Here is a 19,751-nt window from a genome sequence, read left to right on the forward strand (position 1 = left end):
TTCTGAACGAAAATTATACATTAAAAACAACAAAAACACAACCCACCACATGGTGGGTGGTTACGGTGGTCTTCCTTTTCTTTGAATATTATTTTAAACAAAATAGAATTCAGTTATAAAATTGTTTAACGTAAAAAGGCCAATTGCCACGCGAACATGCGCGTGACAACATGCTAGCAGTGGCGAAGCCACGTGAGGGCGAGGAGTGGCGGTCGCCACTCCCTCGCCGAAAAAACAAGGTTGGAGCGTTGGCCAGCCCCTCCCCTCCTGTTGCTGCTCTTCGTCTCCTCCGGTGCTATATGGTTTTGCCCTGCGCACAGTAGAGCTGCGTTCAATTTTTTTTTTCAAAACACCCAGGCCAAAACAACGTCGTTTTGGTCTGGTAAAAAAATTTGAAAAAAGTAGAACGAAACAGCACCGTTTCGTATAAGTTGGGAAAAAAAATAAATATATAGGGGGGACCACGTGCCCCCTGTTCCATTCAGTCTCTCTCTCTGTGCTCTTTTTCAATCTCCAATCAGAGTAAAAGGTGCAGCAGCAGCGTTGCCCCCCAATTCCTAGCATAAAAATCCCAGCAATCAGCACCTACCGGGCCACCGTTTGGCCTTTTGCTACCGTGCCAGCCATCTCCAACCGCCAGCTTCCAACTTTCAAAGCCACTCTTTAGGTAAAATTTTTAATCCCTAAATTTATAATCCTAACCCTAATTAATTATTTAATACGAATTTTGTTTAATTGGTATAGAATCATATGGTGATGCACTAATATGATTATTGATATGATTCTATGATTATTGGTATGAAAGTATGAAATTATTTTTAGGATGAAAATTAAAATTTGAATTCTTGATTATTGATTAATTAATTGAATTATTACATAATGTATATTCATATGATTGGTTGAATTTAATTTAGGCGATCGGTTCAATTTAATTTAGGTGAGTTTGCAAAAGCCAAAATCGTAACCAAATAATTCATTACAATCTAGTCCAATAGAGACTGACTTTTTATTTGGTCAAAAGTTAAAACCAAACAAAAACCGGCCCTAGAATTCAAATCGGCCACTTTGATCAGATTGATGCCGCCTTTCCTTGTAAATTGCATTTGTCTAGGTTTGAACACGATACATTTAATGGCGTATCCCTCCATAAGACCTGCGTCCTAGCCCCTAGGATTGACCAACCAACCGAGTGACCAGTTTTCAAAGAGGGAGAGAGAGAGAGCTTCATGGCAGCTGGGTAGGACGAGCTGTGGGGATAACTAGCGTGAGACGGGTGCCAAACGAGGTATAACAATAATCGCCTACCAACTGTTTGATGAATTGCTCCTTAGAGAACTCTCTTGCTCAAATCGCGATACAGCAGTATTACTCTTTACTATAATGTTCTCAAGGAGAGGAATCGCATTTGCTTCGGCACTGTCTCCGCATTTCCTTTCAAGGGCTGCTCGTAACTTTTGCTGCAAGCCAACCCCCACAACCATACTTCCCGTAGCAGATCATTCCGGGAAGGTTGCCAATTACTCTAGTAACTTTCATCTTTCTCCTTTGTTTTCCACCGATGATTGTAAACCTCATTTGGACGGTTATGATATTGAGCTTGTTGATCATGAGGCGTGGCAAGTTTCATCCGGTTTGGCATTGGCAGGGGGAGGAATGCAGGGGTCTGCATTGGACTCAAATTCGTTATCAGATGAAGTGGTTGATGAGCCAATTGATACTTGCTCAGTACCTGTTGAAGGTGACCCGGACTTTGATGACATTGACAACATGAGAATTCGTGGCCATCTGTTCTTTAAACTTGACCGCGATTCCAAAGAGTTCGAGGAGTATAATTTTGACTTCCATCGCAGGAAGAAGTCTTCTAAGCAAAAGGATGATCCAAAGGAAAGTAAAAGGAAGGATAATGAGTTAAAGGACAGCAAAAGAGGCAACCCAAGTCTTGACTTGCCCTCCAGAAGCGAGAAACAATCTAGAATTGTGAACGATTCTCCGCTTGATGAATTGGACACTACTTCTGTTGGGAAGAAGAAGCTGAGGAGTCCGACCTATAATCAGCTAACAGGTCCCTTCCATGAGCCATTTTGCCTGGACATTTTCATATCAAAGGCTTCTGTTCGTGCGTGCATCATTCACCGCGTGACCAGTAAGGTGGTTGTTGTGGCACATTCCATATCGAAGGACATGAAGTTTGACCTTTGTTCGACTAGGAATGCAGCTGCTTGTGCTGCTGTGGGGGAAATTCTCGCGCAGAGGGCATTGGATGATGATATCCATGATGTGATTTACACACCTAGGAAAGGGGATAAATTGGAGGGTAAGCTTCAAATTGTGCTTCAGTCTGTCATTGATAGTGGGATTAATGTGAAGGTGAAGTTGAGGCAAATAAACAGGAAGAAACGTAGTTCCTCGTATGCAACTTAGGAAGCTGGTTGAGACAATTTCAACAACAAAAAACTCCTTGTGTTGGAAACTCCTTTCGTTCAAGCTAGGAGAGGGGACTGCCCTGCCCTCCTTTTCTGAGAGATGAGGACTTGCAACAACCGCCATGATGGTGTAACTATTTAAGGTACTAGGTATTCACCCCTCTTTTATTTGCACAGCCAACCACGGCACGAGAGGAATTCATCGAGTGGACTGCAGTCCCTTAATCCCCTAGCATTGATTAAACAAATTTACTCTTGTGGAACTATTAGTGTAAATTTTTCTTCTCTGTAATGTATAAACAATGATCAGTTCTCTCTCTTTCTGCATTGAATATGCACTATGCCATATTGAATTTTTTTGAATGGAGCTGGAGAAATTAGTGCATTTATCATCTGTTTAACCTAACTGATTCGATCCCTAACAGCGGTCTGAATTCTGTGATTACGTTAAATCCCATTACTTCTAGGATCCCTTCATGTATATGCCTAAGTTGATTAGCTTATTTGCTCCCATTGGCCTAGTGCATGTTACGGTTAGGCCAATCAATGGGTCACGGCAGGGTGCCCACCCATTGCATTAAGGTTCAAATCTCTCCTGGTAGGTTAAAGTAGTTTAGAATATCGCCTTACCAAAAATGAATGGCGTACTCATTCATAAGCTTTAAACAATCATTAACTGGTAGCATAAGATATCAAACGATTTAAGTGATAAAACAAAGCAGAAATTACTTGTATTCAACAACCCACAACTCAATACAAACATGGGTCAACTCCTCAGTTGCCAAAATCCGAAAATTTTCAGTCATTAGCAGTTGCTAATTGCAGTGAGAGCAGTTCATCCTCCGGGATTGTCCTAATAAGACAATCCGACTTGGGGTACGACACGCACAACAATGTGTACCCGCCTTCCACCACATCATCACTCAGCATTCCTTCACTCTGATCGACGGTGCCGGTGAGAAGCTTGGCAGGGCAAGTCATGCACACGCCGAGCTTGCAGTCATGCGGCACAGAGAGGCCGGAGTCCAATGCCTTTTCCAGTATGGTCTCATCAGGCTCCACCTCCAGCTCGGTAGACTGACCCTCGTGTTCCACCACCACCTTATAGGATCGGACGGTGCAGGAGTAGGACCGCCGTGACCGGTGGCGCGGCCGGAGATTGAGCTGGAATGAAGCGGAGAGATTGGTGGTTGTGCGTACTTGTTTTGGGAGGGTGAGAGAAGGGGAGGGAGTGAGGTGGAGCGTAGCCATAGTGTGTTGGGTTCTGAGGTGGGAAACGAGGGGAAGTTTCTGTGGCAATGCGAAGTGTTGTATTGTTTATGGTGTGGAAAAAGATAAGGTTTTGGATGTTTCTGTGGTTTACTTCTGAGGCATGGGCTAATATGGGTTTCCAAGCAAATCAAGGTTTTTATTTGATTTCCAAACCAGAAGTTTTTTGGGGTTTTTGATATGGGTCTAAAATAACTAAAAATTTGACCTATTTCAAAAGTCAAAAATCATTAAAAATTGGACATATTTCAAAAGTTGGCCTATAAAATTGGACCTATTTCAAATTTTCCCAAGTTTTTTTTTTAATGTGGTTCAGGGAGGAATTTTTGCAAGTGACCGGTATTCAAGAGTGTTGTGAACACGGAAAATTCCTGAAACGAAAGAGACAAGAACAAACGTGCACAAACAAATATTTGTATTTGATGATTTTGGGTTACAATCTCTCTCTATTTTGATCTTCTGATTCGATCTCCGTAAGGTGTGTATTTGTGGATGTGCGATTGATCCAAAGGGTCGTTGGGCTTGATCTAAGGATGAACGTTCTTCAAGGGCCGTAGACTTGATCTTGAAGGTGGATTTGAGCGGATCTTCAAAGGGGGTTTTTGGGCTTGATCTTTGAAGAACAGTGACGAACGGATCTTCAAGGGCTTTTGGGCTTGATCTTGAAGAACAGTGATGAACGAATCTTCAAGGGCTTTTGGGCTTGATCTTGAAGAACGGTTGGATGTGTGGATTTGTCGACGTTGTTGATCCAAAGGGCCGTTGGGACTTGATCTTGGATGAACGGATGATGAACGATGGTGCTTTCTTCAAGGGCCGTCGAGGCTTGATCTTGAATTGGTGGATGGTTGATCCAAGGGCCGTCGGGGCTTGATCTTGGAAGAACGATGAACGAAGAACGAAGAACACTGTCTTCAAGGGCCGTCGGGGCTTGATCTTGAATTGGTGGATGATTGTTGATCTAAAGGGCCGTTGGGGCTTGATCTTGGAAGAACGATGAACGAAGAACGAAGAAGGCTTTCTTGATTCTTCGGGAACCTAGATGCTTGAGAGCTTCGGGGTTTCAGAGCTTCAGAGCTTCAAGGTGTAATATCAATTCCTCCCCAAATGAATGAATTAGCCTTCTATTTATAGAAATTTCCAAGGCCTAATTTTGAATATAATATTCCAGATGAAATAAGTCGTTTCTGCCAGGTGTTGACACGTGTCCTGTTTGATGACTTTTCCAACTTATTTTGATTTTTTGTTTAGACACACGCTACGTGTAAAATTTATGTAATACATGAGCGTTGAAACTTTGATTTATCGGTCAACATTTATTTACAGAAATTTCAATGTCTACAAATGCCCCCACTTCAAGGTGCGTCGTATACATGTGCTTGTCACGTGTAGGAGATGCGTTTTGAAGTCCCTTACTGTAGATGTCGATCCAAGGGCCGTCGAGGCTTGATCTTGAATTGGGCTGGAGATTTCTTCAAAGGCCGTTGAGGCTTGATCTTGAATTGGGCTTGAGATTTCTTCAAGGGCCGTCGAGGCTTGATCTTGAAGGTTGAAATTGGACCACAATGAGCTTCATGTGGTAGATGATCTATGGCTTTGGTAGTGGGTGAATCGTCACGTATTTTGTTGCGCTTTGTTGACTTTCCACAGCTTTGATCTTGAACTGGGTTGAAGGATTTTCTAGATTCCTCCAATTGTTGATTTTCCACAGCTTATTCTTGAACTAGGTTTTGATTCAAGGGTGGTAGACACTTAATCTTGAATCGGACTTGTGATTTCTTCCAGGGCCGTCGAGGCTTGATTTTGAATTTGGCTGGAAGCTTCTTCGAGGGCCGTTGAGGCTTGATTCTTGAAGGCTGACTCGAACACACGGCAAGCAGGCACGAGGTGAAGGTGACGACTTGTTGCTTTGTTCAATCTTTCTAATTCACACCTGAGTAGTTTGGTCAACGATATGATCTTCGAGATTGATGGGCTCCTCTTCCAATTGGTGACTTGGTCTTTAAGGATTTGATTCAAGGGTGGTGAATCGGCACGTGCAGCCCACAACGCCTAGTAAGTCGACCCAAGAATTTGAGGGTCAAAACGAGTTCACCGTCCTCAGGAAGATGCGGCATCTTCTCGAGTTCTTCATCTCAGACTCTTTCTGCTGAGTTGACTGTGCATGCTGCATTCTTCTCTGCTTGTTTCTTTAGGCAGATGTGGCAGCTTCTCGAGTTCCTCAGTTCGGACTCCTTCTGCTGAGTTGATCGTGCAGACCGCATTCTTCTCTGCTTGTTCCTTCTACACCTTGTCTCCACATGCTGCAAGGTATCATTTTCACTTGCCTTATCTGTCCTCCCAGCAGATGTGGCAGCTTCTTTGAAAGTACAGCAGCAGTGGAAGGCGAGTACTCGAGAGTAGTGCTAGGTAGGCAATCAGGGAAGGGTTCCAAGCAGTCGGTTCCTTACCCGAGTTTGAGTGGAAGTTCCGGCATATTGTTTTCTTTATCCTTGTCTTTGTAGGTAGGAACAAGGACAAAGGAAAGGACAGGGAGAGTGCATGATATGAGATACTCTTGCTTTCTACCCTGGTGATATGAGATACTTTTGCTTTGGAGTCATTGGCTTGCAGAGGTACCCCAAGGAATAAGGAACACTGAATGACTCGAGAGGCTTCGTTGGGAAAGCATATTTGGACATGAAGAAAGACTTTGTATGTCTGCCTTGCTATGGAGGGTGAAGGTGGACAGTTATAGGGGGTTCCTTGATACCTGTAGAGGTACTGCTCTTTCACTCGTGTCAGTAACCAATGCGTGATTGATCAGTATGGTTTCACGTGCTTTCTTCTTTATCAAAAATCTTCGACAAATTGTCCGTAATTTCTGCCAAGCTGAGTGTGCATGTGACAGCTGTTGACGCGGCTGAAGAAGACTGGCGCTTCTTCGATAACTGGGATCGGTGCTTCGACAAATTACCCGTGATTTCCGCAAAGCTGAGTTTACGTGTGATGGGTGCTGACGTGTCTGGAAAAGACTGGCGTCTCTTCGATATCTGGGATCGGCGTTTCGACAAACCACCCGTGATTTCCGCAAAGCTGAGTTTGCGTGTGATGGGTGCTGTCGAGGCTGAAAAAGACTGGCGCCTCTTCGATATCTGGGATCGGCGCTTCGACAAATTGCCCATGATTTTCGCAAAGCTGAGTTTGCGTGTGACGGGTGCCGACGTGTCTGGAAAAGCAAGATGCTTCTCCGATTTCTGAGCTTGCCTCTTCGATTTTTGAATGGCCTCTTCGAATTCTGAGCTCGCCTCTTCGATCTCTGAAATCCCGTCGAGTGCTGATTTTTTATAGAGGCATGCAGTTCGTTTCAAAGCACACTTGAATTTTCGCTTGTGAAAACTCCCCTCTTGTACTTCTAAGATCTTGATTTGTCCGATCTTTTCTTCCTTCAACACTTTGAAAAATGTCTGGACCCTCCGACCGTCGTTTTGACTTGAATCTTGGTGAAGAGGCAGTCCCGCCTTCTCCAGACAACATATGGCGCCCATCCTTCATATCCCCCACTGGTCCTCTTACCGTTGGGGATTCGATGATGAAGAATGATATGACCGCTGTGGTGGTGGCCCGGAACCTTGTCACTCCCAAAGATAACAGACTACTTTCCAGGCGGTCTGATGAGTTGGCTGTTAAGGAGTCTCTGGCTCTTAGTGTGCAGTGTGTGGGTTCTGTGTCCAACATGGCCCAACGCCTATTTGCTCGAACCCGTCAAGTTGAATCGTTGGCGGCTGAAGTGATGAGTCTCAAACAGGAGATTAGAGGGCTTAAACATGAGAATAAACAGTTGCACAAGCTCGCACACAACTATGTCACAAACATGAAGAGGAAAATTGACCAGATGCAGGAATCTGATGGTCAGATTTTACTTGATCATCGGAGGTTTGTGGGTTTGTTCCAACAACATTTGCCTTCGTCTTCTGGGGCTGTACCGCGTAATGAAGCTCCAAATGATCAACCTTTGGTGCCTCCTCTTCCTGGAGTTCCGCCGAGTGGTGTGGTTTCAAACAGTCAACCTTCGGCGCTTCTCATTTCTGGAGCTCTGCCGAGTGGTAAGGCGGCACCTGATCGTCCTTGAAGATACCCTCTTGTAAATTTGATTTGATTTGATTTTTTTTTTTTTTTTTTTTTTAAGGTATGTATAATGCAAATTTATGTAAAAATTTCCTGAAAAATAAATAAAATGGACCTTCTATTTCTCTCTATGCATTTGTTTTTTTTTCTTGTTTTTCTTTTGGTGCTGGATGCACCAAGTTCCATCATTTTTTTATTATTATTATTTATTTTTTTATTTTTTTATTTTTTTACAATGTTTTTTTTCTTTCTGCACATGGTGCCCATGCACCACCAGAAACTTTTGATCTGCCATGGGGCTGTACCCCATCTTTGATCCACCATTCCTCTTTTTTTTTCACGTGGTGCCAGATGCACCACCACCTCTTTTTTTTTTTTTTTTTTTTTAATTGTATTTCTTTCTGTATAAATTAGGATGCTTGGCGGAGGGATTTGTAGGGAAGGACGAAGACGGACGGAGAGCTGGAGTTTGAGGAAGAGCTTCTTGGCCGGCTAGTCGTTTGACAGCGGTCTTTGAAGTTGGTGGCAGCTGCGAGGCAAGAGATGGAGGAGGTGGGGATGTACGTGCTGCTGAAGTTGATGGGCAGAAGGAGAAGGTGAGCACAACCACCGAGCACAGCCAACAGACTCCACCTCGTTAATTCCCAAGGCTCCCCCAAAGACAAACCTGCTCCACGCAGCCGTCCTCGTATTTCCTCTCTGCCTAAAGAGAGCGCCATCAACCTCCAATCGTCGCAACCACCATTCTCGAGCTCTTTGACTCCAGCTGGCCTCTCCACCTTCACTGCGTCCGGCGAAAACAAGAAGGGCGTGCGGGACGACATGTCGTAGCAGGGGATCCCACCGACTTCATCGTGTCCCTGAGAGTCAACTGCTCCCCGAAAGTCTTCCGAAAGAGCTTCTCCCTCTCCTTCTCCGCCGGCCGGAAAACCCGCTGGAAAATCGCCCCAGGCGACGACTTGAAGATCTTGCGGCGATTCTGGAGGAGGAAGTCGAGGGCTTCTTCGAAGGTGAACATGGGTCGAGTCGACCCGTCTTTCAATCCCCGGGTGAAGAGGAGGCTGAGGAAGAGCACGATCAGGGCGACCAGGGCGTAGTGGGACCGGGGCGAGCTCATCGGACTGCAGGAGCCCTCCACTTTTCACTTTCTCTCTTTCTCTGTACAGGCTCGGAACTTGGAAGCAATTTCCTGATGTAAGCTTCTACAGTTCAACAATTTCAAGTTCAATTTTTTGCAAACCATTTGACCATTTATTTGTGGGTTTTTTACTTGCATTTACTGTTCTTCCTCGGCGGAGTGACGAAAGCGGAGGCCGAATCCACATCGGCGATGAGCAGGGAAAGCGACGGAGCCGCCGAAGCTCAAAGAATGAGCAGAGATTCGACACCCGAGGCCCGAGGGGAAGGGGTTCTTGGTGGCGAGCAGAAGCTTGTGGAAGCATGGGGGCAGTAGATGGAAACGTTCTTTGTCATGACGTCTTTCCTTTCCATGCCTTCTTTCCTTGGGAAACCACCCACCATCACGGCGATGTTGACTCCAGTGCATGCCTCTACAACATCAGTTGTAGCAACAACACCTTTAAGCAGAGGGAAAGCGGCATCCACCAACTCCATCTTGACACCATTCAAAGCCTCAGCAGCTGGTGGAAAATCGAGCAAGTGCAGAATCACTGGCTGATCCGCTCCGAGCATGATTCCCCTTGCGATCATTGGCACAAGCGCATATCCAATTTGTCCTGCGGCTCCAGTGACAAGGATGCGAGCTGGTCATTTCGCCATGGATTCCGAATAACTGAGGAGGGAGACGAATCGATCGATCTGGGGTAGCGCAGTGGATTGTGGCTTTTTGTATTTAGCCCAGTATTGCAGGGTCCTTTGCGACATCCTGGGCAGCGAGGCTAGCGCAGTGTGGGCCCAATTTGATTTGGGTTTCTTCTTCTTGGAGCTGGATTTAGATAATAGGTTTGGGCTTGGACAACCTCCTTTTGATGGGCTTATTGCTGCTAGATAGAGGACATACATACACATATATATGTATGAATATGTTCCTTTTTCTCTTTCCTTTTTTTTTTTTTTTAATACATAAAACATATGTATTTTTTTTTTGTAAACAAGTAATAACATATGTATTCCTTTTTTTTTCTTTTTCTTTTTAGATACATAAAACATATGTATTTTTTTTTTCTTCTTCTTTTTTGTAAATACATAAAACATATATCTCCCTTTTTTTTTCTTTTTTTTTTGGTACAAAGAAATTGTAATAGCATTAAAACTTTTAATAAAATTTTTATTCCTTATTTTGGTGTGACTGAACTCAAATTTTGAATATTCGAGCTGCCTACGTACCCCTCCAAAGAAGAGATCAAGTCGTAACGTAGTTCAAATACATACATATATATATATATATATTTTGGTATTTTCTTTTGGTGCCGTTTGCAGTTTCAACTCGTGCAGACAAGGAGTGTTGGTGTCGTTTGCAGTTTCAACTCGTGCAGACGAGGAGCTTTGGTTCGTGCAGTTTAGGCTCGTGCGAACAAGGAGCAGGAATTTGTTGCCTTTCAGGGGTAGTAGTGCTTCAAGAATCTGTCGTTGATAGGGCCGATCTTCAAGCCGTCTTCCGCCATGATTAAGTAGGCGCCATTGGTGTAGACTTCTTGTACTATGTATGGTCCATCCCATTTTGACGTGAACTTGCTCTTCGTCTTGTGAGTTGTGATGATAGGCCTACGCAATGAAAGGACGAGATCTCCCATTTGAAAAAACCGAGGGAGAACTTTCTTGTTGAAGGCTTTAGAAAGTCGCGCTTGATAACACTCCAGGTGTTGCTGGGCTTCGAGTCTCTTCTCATCCAGTGCCTCCAGTTCTTGAAGACGCAACTTTGCATTCTCTTCGTCAGTCAAGCCTTCTTATATAGTCATCCTTAGCGAGGGGATTTGACTTTCGAGTGGTAGAACAACTTCTACGCCATATACAAGAGAATAAGGTGTGGCTCGGGTAGGCGTTCTATATGTTGTCCTATATGCCCATAGGGCTTCGCCTATTCTTTCATGCCAGTCTTTCTTTGTTCTACCGATTACCTTCTTCAGGAGGTTGCACAATGTCTTGTTGAATGCTTCTGCAAGACCATTGGCCGGAGCATGATACATGGAGGATTTGTGCTGTTTGAACTTGTATTTCTCGCAGAGCTCGTCCATGAGTCGGTTTGAAAACTGCTTTCCGTTGTCGGTGACAATGTAGCGAGGCACCCCATATCGATGGATGATATGCCCCTTGATGAAACAGACGACAGTTTCCTTCTTGACTTCCTTTAGGGGTATGGCCTCAGCCCACTTAGAGAAGTAATCTGTTGCAGCCAGGATGTAAGCCTCTCCTGTAGATGACTTTGGCGCAATTGGTCCCACGACATCCAATCCCTATGCATCGAATGGCCATGAAGTAGTTGTGGGGTGTAATGGTTCAGGCGGTTGATGTATGAAGTTGGCGTGAAATTGGCAGGCTTGGCACCTCTTGGCGTATTCCAGGCAGTCCTTTACCATGCTTGGCCAGTAATAACCCATTCTTTTGAGCTGGAAATGAAGCTTTGGTCCGGACTGGTGCGCTCCACATATTCCTGAATGTGCTTCTTCCATGGCTTGATTGGCTTCTTCCTCGCCTAGGCATCTCAGAAGTACTCCTTCAAAAGATCGCCGGTAGAGTGTCCCTTTGTAATAGAGGAATCGATGTGCTCGTCGACGTACTTCAGAGCGGCATTTCGGATCGTCTGGAAGCATTCCATGCTCCAAGTAGTTGATCAGAGGCTGTCTTCATTCTTCAACGTTGACCGGAAGTATTGAAATAACGTTTGTATCACTTAGTACTATTTCAGTGACAAGCGGGATTACCCATCTTTGGCAGACTGGCACGTTTGTAGCTTCGTCTTCTCCTAATGTCATGCTCGAGGCTAGGTTGGCGAGAGCGTCTGCCATTTGATTATCTTTTCTTGGCACGTGTTCTAGTGTCACGGCCTCAAACCTTTGTAGCAACTGCGTTGCCAGCCGGAAGTATGGGACGAGGTCATCTTTCCTCACCTCATATTCAGTCAGGAGTTGATTGATTATGAGCTTGAAGTCGCCGTATATCTCAAGGGCTGCGATTTCCATGTTGATTGCCATTTGGAGCCCGAGGATCAGTGCTTGGTACTCAGCGACGTTGTTGGAGCATAATTCGCTTAGCTGGAATGAATAAGGTAGTACTTGCCTTTGTGGCGACATGAATACTACTCCTGCCCCCGCTCCGTCTGCTCGTGCAGATCCGTCGAAGAACATCGTCCATGTCGGGAATATGTCGATGCAGAACACCTCTTCGTCGGGCAAGTCGTCTGAGATTTTCCAATCGGCTGGGATTGGATGGTCGGCAAGGAAGTCTGCTAGCGCTTGTCCTTTGACGGCTTTAGCTGGGACGTAGATGATCTCGTATTGATTGAGAAGTAATGCCCATTTAGCTAGTCGCCCTGTCAAAACTGGCTTAGACATGACGTATTTGACCGGGTCAGCTTTAGCAACCAAGTGGATGGTGTAAGCATGCATGTAATGTCTGAGCTTCTGGATGGCAAACATCAAGGCCAGGCACATTTTTTCTATTGGGGAGTAGTTCAATTCAGCGCCGGTAAGCGTTCGACTGAGGTAGTAGAGCGCTCCTTCTTTCTGGGCCTCGTTTTCCTGTGCCAAGAGTGCTCCAACTGAACTTTCCTGAGCAGCAATGTACAATATGAGCGGTTTCCCTGGTACAGGTGCCCCCAGGACAGGTGGACTTGATAAATACTTCTTTATGCTTTCGAAAGCATTGTTGCATGCTTCGTCCCATACGAACGGGACATCTTTCTTCATGAGTCGACTGAACGGTTGACAACGCCCTGCAAGGTTGGAGATGAAGCGTCTGATGAAGGCTAGCCGACCTTGTAGACTTTTCAACTCGTGCAGGTTTCTTGGTTCGGGCATGCTTTGAATGGCCTTGATCTTTGATTGGTCCACTTCAATGCCACGATGCTTGACAATGAAGCCAAGGAACTTTCCAGATGTGACGCCAAATGCACACTTTAACGGGTTCATCTTGAGGTTGTATTTTCGCAACCTTTCGAACACTACTCGCAAATCCTTCAAGTGATTTGATCTTTTCTTTGTCTTGACCACCACATCGTCTACATAACATTCTACATTCTTATGTAGCATGTTACTGAAGATCTTCTGCATTGCGCGTTGATATGTAGCTCCAGCATTCTTCAGACCAAAGGGCATCACCTTGTAGCAGTAAATACCTTTTGGAGTGCGGAAGGCTGTTAGTTCCTCATCTTCAAGAGCCATACGAATTTGATTGTATCCAGAAGAGCCGTCCATGAATGATAGTGCCTCATGGCCAGTGGTTACGTCCACCATGATTTCAATGATTGGCAAGGGGAAGTCGTCCTTTGGGCAAGCATTATTGAGGTCTCAAAAGTCCACGCAAACACGTATTTGTCCAGATTTCTTAAAGACTATGACGATGTTGGAGATCCACTTGGGGTATTGCACCTCTCGAATGAAGCCTGCTTCGATCAACTTGTCAATCTCGGCCTCGATTTGTGGGATGAGCTCGGATCGATAGCGTCTTTGAGTTTGCTTTATTGGTCGCGTTCCAGGCTTGACTGCAAGATGATGCACAACAATGATAGGGTCGAGGCCGGGCATTTCCTTGTAGGTCCAAGCAAAGACGTCCTTGAACTCTAATAGCAGCTGGTAATACTTCTCTATCTCGCCTGCACTTAGTAATGCGCTCACGAAGATAGGCTTCGGTTCCTTACTTGTGCCTAAGTTGAGTTCTTTGAGATCGTCAACTGTGGCTTGCCCCCCATCTTCGAGTTGTGACGGTGCTGCAATGACATCTTCTTCGAGGCTTTCATCTTCTTCACCTTCTTGGATTGTGATGTGGAAGACGTCTTGGGCTTCTTCTTCGGTGTTAACCTCTCGAGCTAGTTGGCATGAAGATTGTCCAGTGTGAATGATGGTGCGCCTTTTCACTTTCAGTGATCCAACTGTGTTAACCTCCAATATTGCTTGGCGCTTCATTCTTGAAGGAATGGAACTTCGAACGTCATCCTTTTCTGCCAGGCGATCGATCTCTTCTACTTCTGGTGTCGTCTTTCTCCTTTTGGAAGGCTCTTTGGCTTCTCCAAGTCTTTCCATAACTGACTGTCGTGGAGGAAAGCTAGTCGTATTGCTTTGCTTTTTAGGTTTTGATAACCTTTTGAAAACAGAGCCTCGAGATACTGACGTGTTAAGCCTTTTGAAGACGGAAGTTTTGTTTTGACCGCTAATGAGTTTAGGTGCCGAAACTCTGGGCTTTGAACAATTCATTCTATCGAATACTGATGTCCGGGGGGCAGGTTGAGGCTCCTCTTTATCTTGTATAATGCGTACGCTGATGTGTTGAGCGCTAGCATTTTTTACCTTGCTGGAGATCTTCACCGGTGCATTTGGTGTAAAACCAAGCCCAGCTTTGTTGTTGCTAACCCCGTAACCATGCTTCTCTAACCTCTTCTGAGTTTTAGTGAGATCACGTTCGTTGTCTTTGACGGTGTTCAAATCATTCTTTCCCAAATTTGCAGAGGAGGTGAAGTTATACCCAGCTTTCGACATAAGTTTGTAGGCATTTGGATCAAAACCTTCTTCGGTCCTTTTGGTTGGGAGAAAGCTTGGTTCTACCCCCTTTGGCAGGCCTTTTATGAAGCCTTGTGATGGTTTTACAACCTTAGTGTCACCTAGCTGGGTCAGAGGCAAAACTGCATTCGTTTTGAGCAACTTTACATTATCTATGTGCCGCTGTGCATCGGCTTTGCTCGCTGCAGTTTCAAACGGGGATTGACCATTCTTTCTTCTCGACGTCGGGATGTACCGGAAGACGGGTACGCTTGGTCCGTTTGGGGTCGTCCTACTTCCTCTGGTTGTTGCAGGTTTAGAAAGCTCATCGTCGTTTTTGCTTGAAGATGGCATAGCTTCTTCTTCTTGCTTCTTGGGTATAGCTTGCCACTCCTGTTTTTTAGACGCTGCTTTGCTCATGGATTTAATCTCTTTTGGAAGAGTTTCGGGCACCGTGTCTTCATTCATGTAGAACTTGGCGTCTGCGAAATATGATTCGGCTTCGGTGAATGGCTTGGTGTCGCCATAGATCACCTTCACTCGTTCTTGGTAAAATTTTAAACATTGGTGAAGGGTGGACGGTACCACTCCGTTCGCATGGATCCAAGGCCTTCCTAAGAGCAGACCGTAGGAAGTTCTTGCATCAATCACGTGGAACATCACGCTTGACTTGAGTTCACCAATGGTCATCTCCACTCGGATCATGCCCATCGCTCTTTGTCCTCCTTGGTTAAAACCTTGGATTAGTAGACGGCTTAGGGATAGTTCCTCCACCTTGATGCCGATTGCGGTCATTGTTGACTTTGGCATGATATTTATGGCTGACCCGCCGTCCACAAGCATGCGGCTGACTTTATGCTCCCTTACGTACCCAGAGACGAAGAGAGGTTGGTTGTGAGGCTTGGATCCTAGCAACAAGTCTTCGTTGGTGAAATGGATTGTGTCCTCGGTGGCACAGCATGTGGCACACTCGTGTGGCCGAGGCCTCAAGCCTTCGTTCTTGCTTTCTTGCACTTCGTGGTCGTTTGGACTCGCTAAAACCGTTGCCAATGCCCTTCGTATCTTCTTTGGCAATTGTAGCGCTTCCTCGATGCTAAAGTGTATTGGCAGACCTTCTTCAGGTGTCGGAGTATTTTCTCCCTCAGCGGCGACAATTTTGCCCTTTGAGGGTTCTTCCGTTTCTACTTCGACCACGTGACATGCGGTGATAGTGCAATGTTGGAAAAAGTCCTCCAGGAAGTACTCGTGCAATGAGACGGGAATGCGTGGCTTTTGCTCCGCAGGTTCCCCAGCATATATTGGCTTGGCAGCTCCTATGTTTCTCTTAGGCTTCCTATTGCTGCGACGGCGGTGCTTTCTCCCTTGTTCCCCCTTTTGCTTTATAGCTTGCGGTTTTGGTTTCCTCGTCCTCTTATAGGTCACCAATGTCCATCCTCTGTCATCGTCAGTAGGTGCGTCCTGGTTGCTTGCCCCCAGTGACGGTGGTGCAGAATGTGCAGTGTGGTTTGAGTATTGCCGAGCATGGTCAGGCATTTCTTGAAGAAGCACGGGATCAAAGGATCCGAACACGACTGTAGTGGTGTGCGTCGCAGCTGTGTCTTCTAGGTCGAGCTCAATCCGTCCTTGTTGTGCCAACTTCATGATGAGTTCTTTTAGGATGAAACATTTGCCCACATGATGACCCACGATACGATGGTTCTTGCAGTACTTGGGATCATTGATGCGATTCATTTCTTCAGGGCGTTTGCATTCGGGCAACTCAATCACCTTCTTCTCCAGTAGGTCGTCCAGCATTGCGTCCATGTCGAAGTCCGGAAAAGGGTATACCTTCTGCTCCAATTCCCTCAAGGTGTTTTTGTACCTATCTTGGGTGTGGGAAGGCTCACCTTTTTTTATCTCCCTTGCTTTATTGAAAGAGATTTTGACGGGCGCGGACGAGGTCTTGATAGGGGTGGTATTGGTGGTAAAAGCTTCCTTAGCGGGCTTTTTCCCATGATTGTCTGCTCTTGAAGTGAACACCTTATCCCTTTTGAAATCGGTGATTGGCTCCTTCTTTCCATGGTGAGCGATGCTCAACTCCATGTCGTGGGCACGGGTGGCTAATTCTTCAAAAGTTCGTGGTTTGATACCTTGAAGGATGTATTGTAAACCCATTGCATGCCCTGGATGCACATCTCGATTGAAGAAATCTCGGAGAGTCTGTCCTTACAGTCGAGGTTTAGATTACGCCATCGGTTGATGTAGTCCATGACTGGCTCGTCCTTCCACTGCTTTGTGCTTGTTAGCTCTAGCATGCTCACAGTGCGGCGGGTGCTGTAGAAGTGATTGAGGAATTCCCGCTCCAATTGCTCCCAACTGTTGATGGACTCAGGCTCCAGATCCGTGTACCACTCAAAGGCGTTTCCTTTCAGCGAGCGCACAAACTGCTTGGCGAGGTAGTCCCCTTCGGTTCCTGCGTTGTTGCAAGTTTCAACGAAGTGGGCAACGTGCTGTTTCGGGTTTCCCTTTCCATCAAATTGCATGAACTTTGGTGGTTAATAACCCCTCGGCATCTTTAAGGCGTCGATCTTCTTTGAATACGGCTTTGAGTACAACCCGGAGGTATATGAGCTCCCTTCGTACTGTGCCTTGATGGTGTTGGTGATCATCTCTTGCAGCTGCTGGATAGAAAGAGATCCCATGAGTGCCGCTGCTTGGTCTGGTTTCGGCTTCCCATCGATTTTCTTCACCGGGGGTTCTTCGTCTCCGCCAGCTCCTCCCTTTAGTGGATCATCCTCTGGGTCGGGTTTCTCGCTGTCCTGCGCCTCCAGTCGGTTGACTAATGCCGCGATTTACAAGTCTTTTTCTTCCACAGTTCGAGTTAGTCTTGCGATTGCTTCATTCATTTGAGCAAGCTGTTCCTCGACTGAAGTTGCTCCAGCGGTCATGACTTGCATGGCTGAACTGCCGCTTGAATCGTCATCGGAGAGCATGGATTCGGAGTATTCCCTTGGTCTTTCCCCCCTTGGTGCCCTTAGTGAGGCTAAGGTGATCACAGGCTCGCACCTGGGGTACTCTCGTTCCCCTGGCAGAGTTGATGCAAAGGTGAAAGAGGTGGCAGAAGTAGCTTTTGCTTTGCTTCGAGTCGTGATACCCAACGTGACACCACTTGCGACGAGGGCGCCTTTGTTCTTTGCGCCGGTTATGGGAACAGCTTGAGCCTTCCTTGAAGTCATTGATTTTGGAAGTGTGCTTATATTCCTTGAACGGAGGAAGAGATGAGAAGTAGAGATATCCCACGGGGCGTGCCAATTTGTGAACACGGAAAATTCCTGAAACGAAAGAGACAAGAACAAACGTGCACAAACAAATATTCGTATTTGATGATTTTGGGTTACAATCTCTCTCTATTTTGATCCTCTGATTCGATCTCCGTAAGGTGTGTATTTGTGGATGTACGATTGATCCAAAGGGTCGTTGGGCTTGATCTAAGGATGAACGTTCTTCAAGGGCCGTAGACTTGATCTTGAAGGTGGATTTGAGCGGATCTTCAAAGGGGGTTTTTGGGCTTGATCTTTGAAGAACAGTGACGAACGGATCTTCAAGGGCTTTTGGGCTTGATCTTGAAGAACAGTGATGAACGAATCTTCAAGGGCTTTTGGGCTTGATCTTGAAGAACGGTTGGATGTGTGGATTTGTCGACGTTGTTGATCCAAAGGGCCGTTGGGGCTTGATCTTGGATGAACGGATGATGAACGATGGTGCTTTCTTCAAGGGCCGTCGAGGCTTGATCTTGAATTGGTGGATGGTTGATCCAAGGGTCGTCGGGGCTTGATCTTGGAAGAACGATGAACGAAGAACGAAGAACACTTTCTTCAAGGGCCGTCGGGGCTTGATCTTGAATTGGTGGATGATTGTTGATCCAAAGGGCCGTTGGGGCTTGATCTTGGAAGAACGATGAACGAAGAACGAAGAAGGCTTTCTTGATTCTTCGGGAACCTAGATGCTTGAGAGCTTCGGGGTTTCAGAGCTTCAGAGCTTCAAGGTGTAATATCAATTCCTCCCCAAATGAATGAATTAGCCTTCTATTTATAGAAATTTCCAAGGCCTAATTTTGAATATAATATTCCAGATGAAATAAGTCGTTTTTGCCAGGTGTTGACACGTGTCCTGTTTGATGACTTTTCCAACTTATTTTGATTTTTTGTTTAGACACACGCTACGTGTAAAATTTATGTAATACATGAGCGTTGAAACTTTGATTTATCGGTCAACATTTATTTACAGAAATTTCGATGTCTACAAGTGTATTCTACGTGTTATTAGTAAGTGGAATGACCCGAAAAAATATATTATTTCATCTACTTGTAGTATGTCATGCGGAATACTACTTAAATACCTCATACTTAGGAAAATCGCTTTGATTTAGCACTGTTTGATAACTATTTTTTATTTTTTTTTTAACAGAAAATCAAAAGTCAAAATTTGAAACAAAGCAAAATAGCTTTTAATTTTTAGTTTTTCATTTTCATTTTTCTAAAAATTGAAAGTAATTAATAAATGAGTTTTCAGCTAAAAAAAATAAACTGAAAATGAACTGATTATCAAACGGTTTCTAATTTATATGAGAGATGACTTCCACTCTTTTTTTTTTTAATTTTTTTTTTATATCTTAGGTATTTGTTTGTTTAACTTTGCCCTCTGATTATCTGATTTTTTTTTATGACATTAATGTTAATTATGCGGGTTGTTCGGATACTCAGGTACTTTACTACTATTATATGGGTTCTAATCTCATCTCCTGCTGCTCTAAAAAGCAGCCCACAATTTCCCGCTCCTATGCAAAGTTTGGGCATCACTCCCATGCTCATGCATGCACTGAGACCACTTGGATTTTCTTTCTTCTTGGTGAGCGTGGCGTTCACTTGTCTACTCCTATTTACTGCATTAAACTGAGTGCTAACTATCTTGCTGCTAACCAAGTTCATAATGCTCGCACACCTCACATTGAACTGGATTATTATTTTTTGTTCATGAAAAAGTTGTCTTGGTAGTCATCGTGTTTGCTAAATTACCTTTATTGTTCAACTGGTTTATCTTCTCATCAAGGCTCTTCATCAGTCTCGTCATGAGCTCCTTTGTTTCAAGGTTGTCCAATTAGGTTCGGACATTTTGCGGGGTGTTAAAATAGGCAATTAATCCGGAGTTGTCTCCACAAGTATTATGTATTATATGAAGGTAATTTTCTATTTAATTATAATAAAATTCTACCAAAACAAGGCTTTATATAACCCTGTATACATTGTAATACTTTGCACAAATA

At 44.9% G+C, this 19,751-nt stretch overlaps 3 protein-coding genes across 6 annotated transcripts in view; 2 read left to right on the top strand and 1 right to left on the bottom strand.

Annotated features, from left to right (window-relative positions):
* The window catches only part of LOC103453124 (cysteine synthase-like), a 40,492-nt gene that overhangs the window by 16,710 nt on the left and 4,031 nt on the right, over nt 1–19,751 (top strand). The window contains exon 1 of one of the 3 annotated variants that reach the window (XM_070811120.1): nt 649–667. The exons of 1 other annotated variant lie outside the window; for it this stretch is intronic. The gene's annotated coding sequence lies outside the window, so the exon portion shown is untranslated. Of the gene's footprint in view, nt 1–648; nt 668–19,647; nt 19,667–19,751 lie in introns of those variants that run through there. One more of the 3 variants, XM_070811119.1, reaches the window with a different exon arrangement.
* Nucleotides 528–2,786, top strand: LOC103453122 (uncharacterized). Of its 2 annotated transcripts, XM_017336705.3 has the most exons (2): nt 528–667; nt 1,646–2,786. In XM_017336705.3, the coding sequence occupies exon 2, from the start codon at nt 1,654–1,656 to the stop codon at nt 2,419–2,421; it is 768 nt and encodes a 255-aa protein (XP_017192194.1). In that variant the 5' UTR covers nt 528–667; nt 1,646–1,653; the 3' UTR covers nt 2,422–2,786. The 2 variants fall into 2 exon arrangements, with proteins under 2 accessions (XP_017192194.1, XP_017192193.1); XM_017336704.3 differs by lacking the exon at nt 528–667 and having other exon boundaries at nt 759–2,786.
* On the bottom strand, nt 3,130–3,800 carry LOC103453123 (ferredoxin C 1, chloroplastic). The gene has a single exon (XM_008392671.4). It carries the CDS (start codon nt 3,672–3,674, stop codon nt 3,222–3,224), a length of 453 nt encoding a protein of 150 aa, XP_008390893.1. The 5' UTR covers nt 3,675–3,800; the 3' UTR covers nt 3,130–3,221.

This window comes from Malus domestica, chromosome 13, assembly GCF_042453785.1.
Source record: "Malus domestica chromosome 13, GDT2T_hap1".
Taxonomy (NCBI): Eukaryota; Viridiplantae; Streptophyta; class Magnoliopsida; order Rosales; family Rosaceae; genus Malus; species Malus domestica.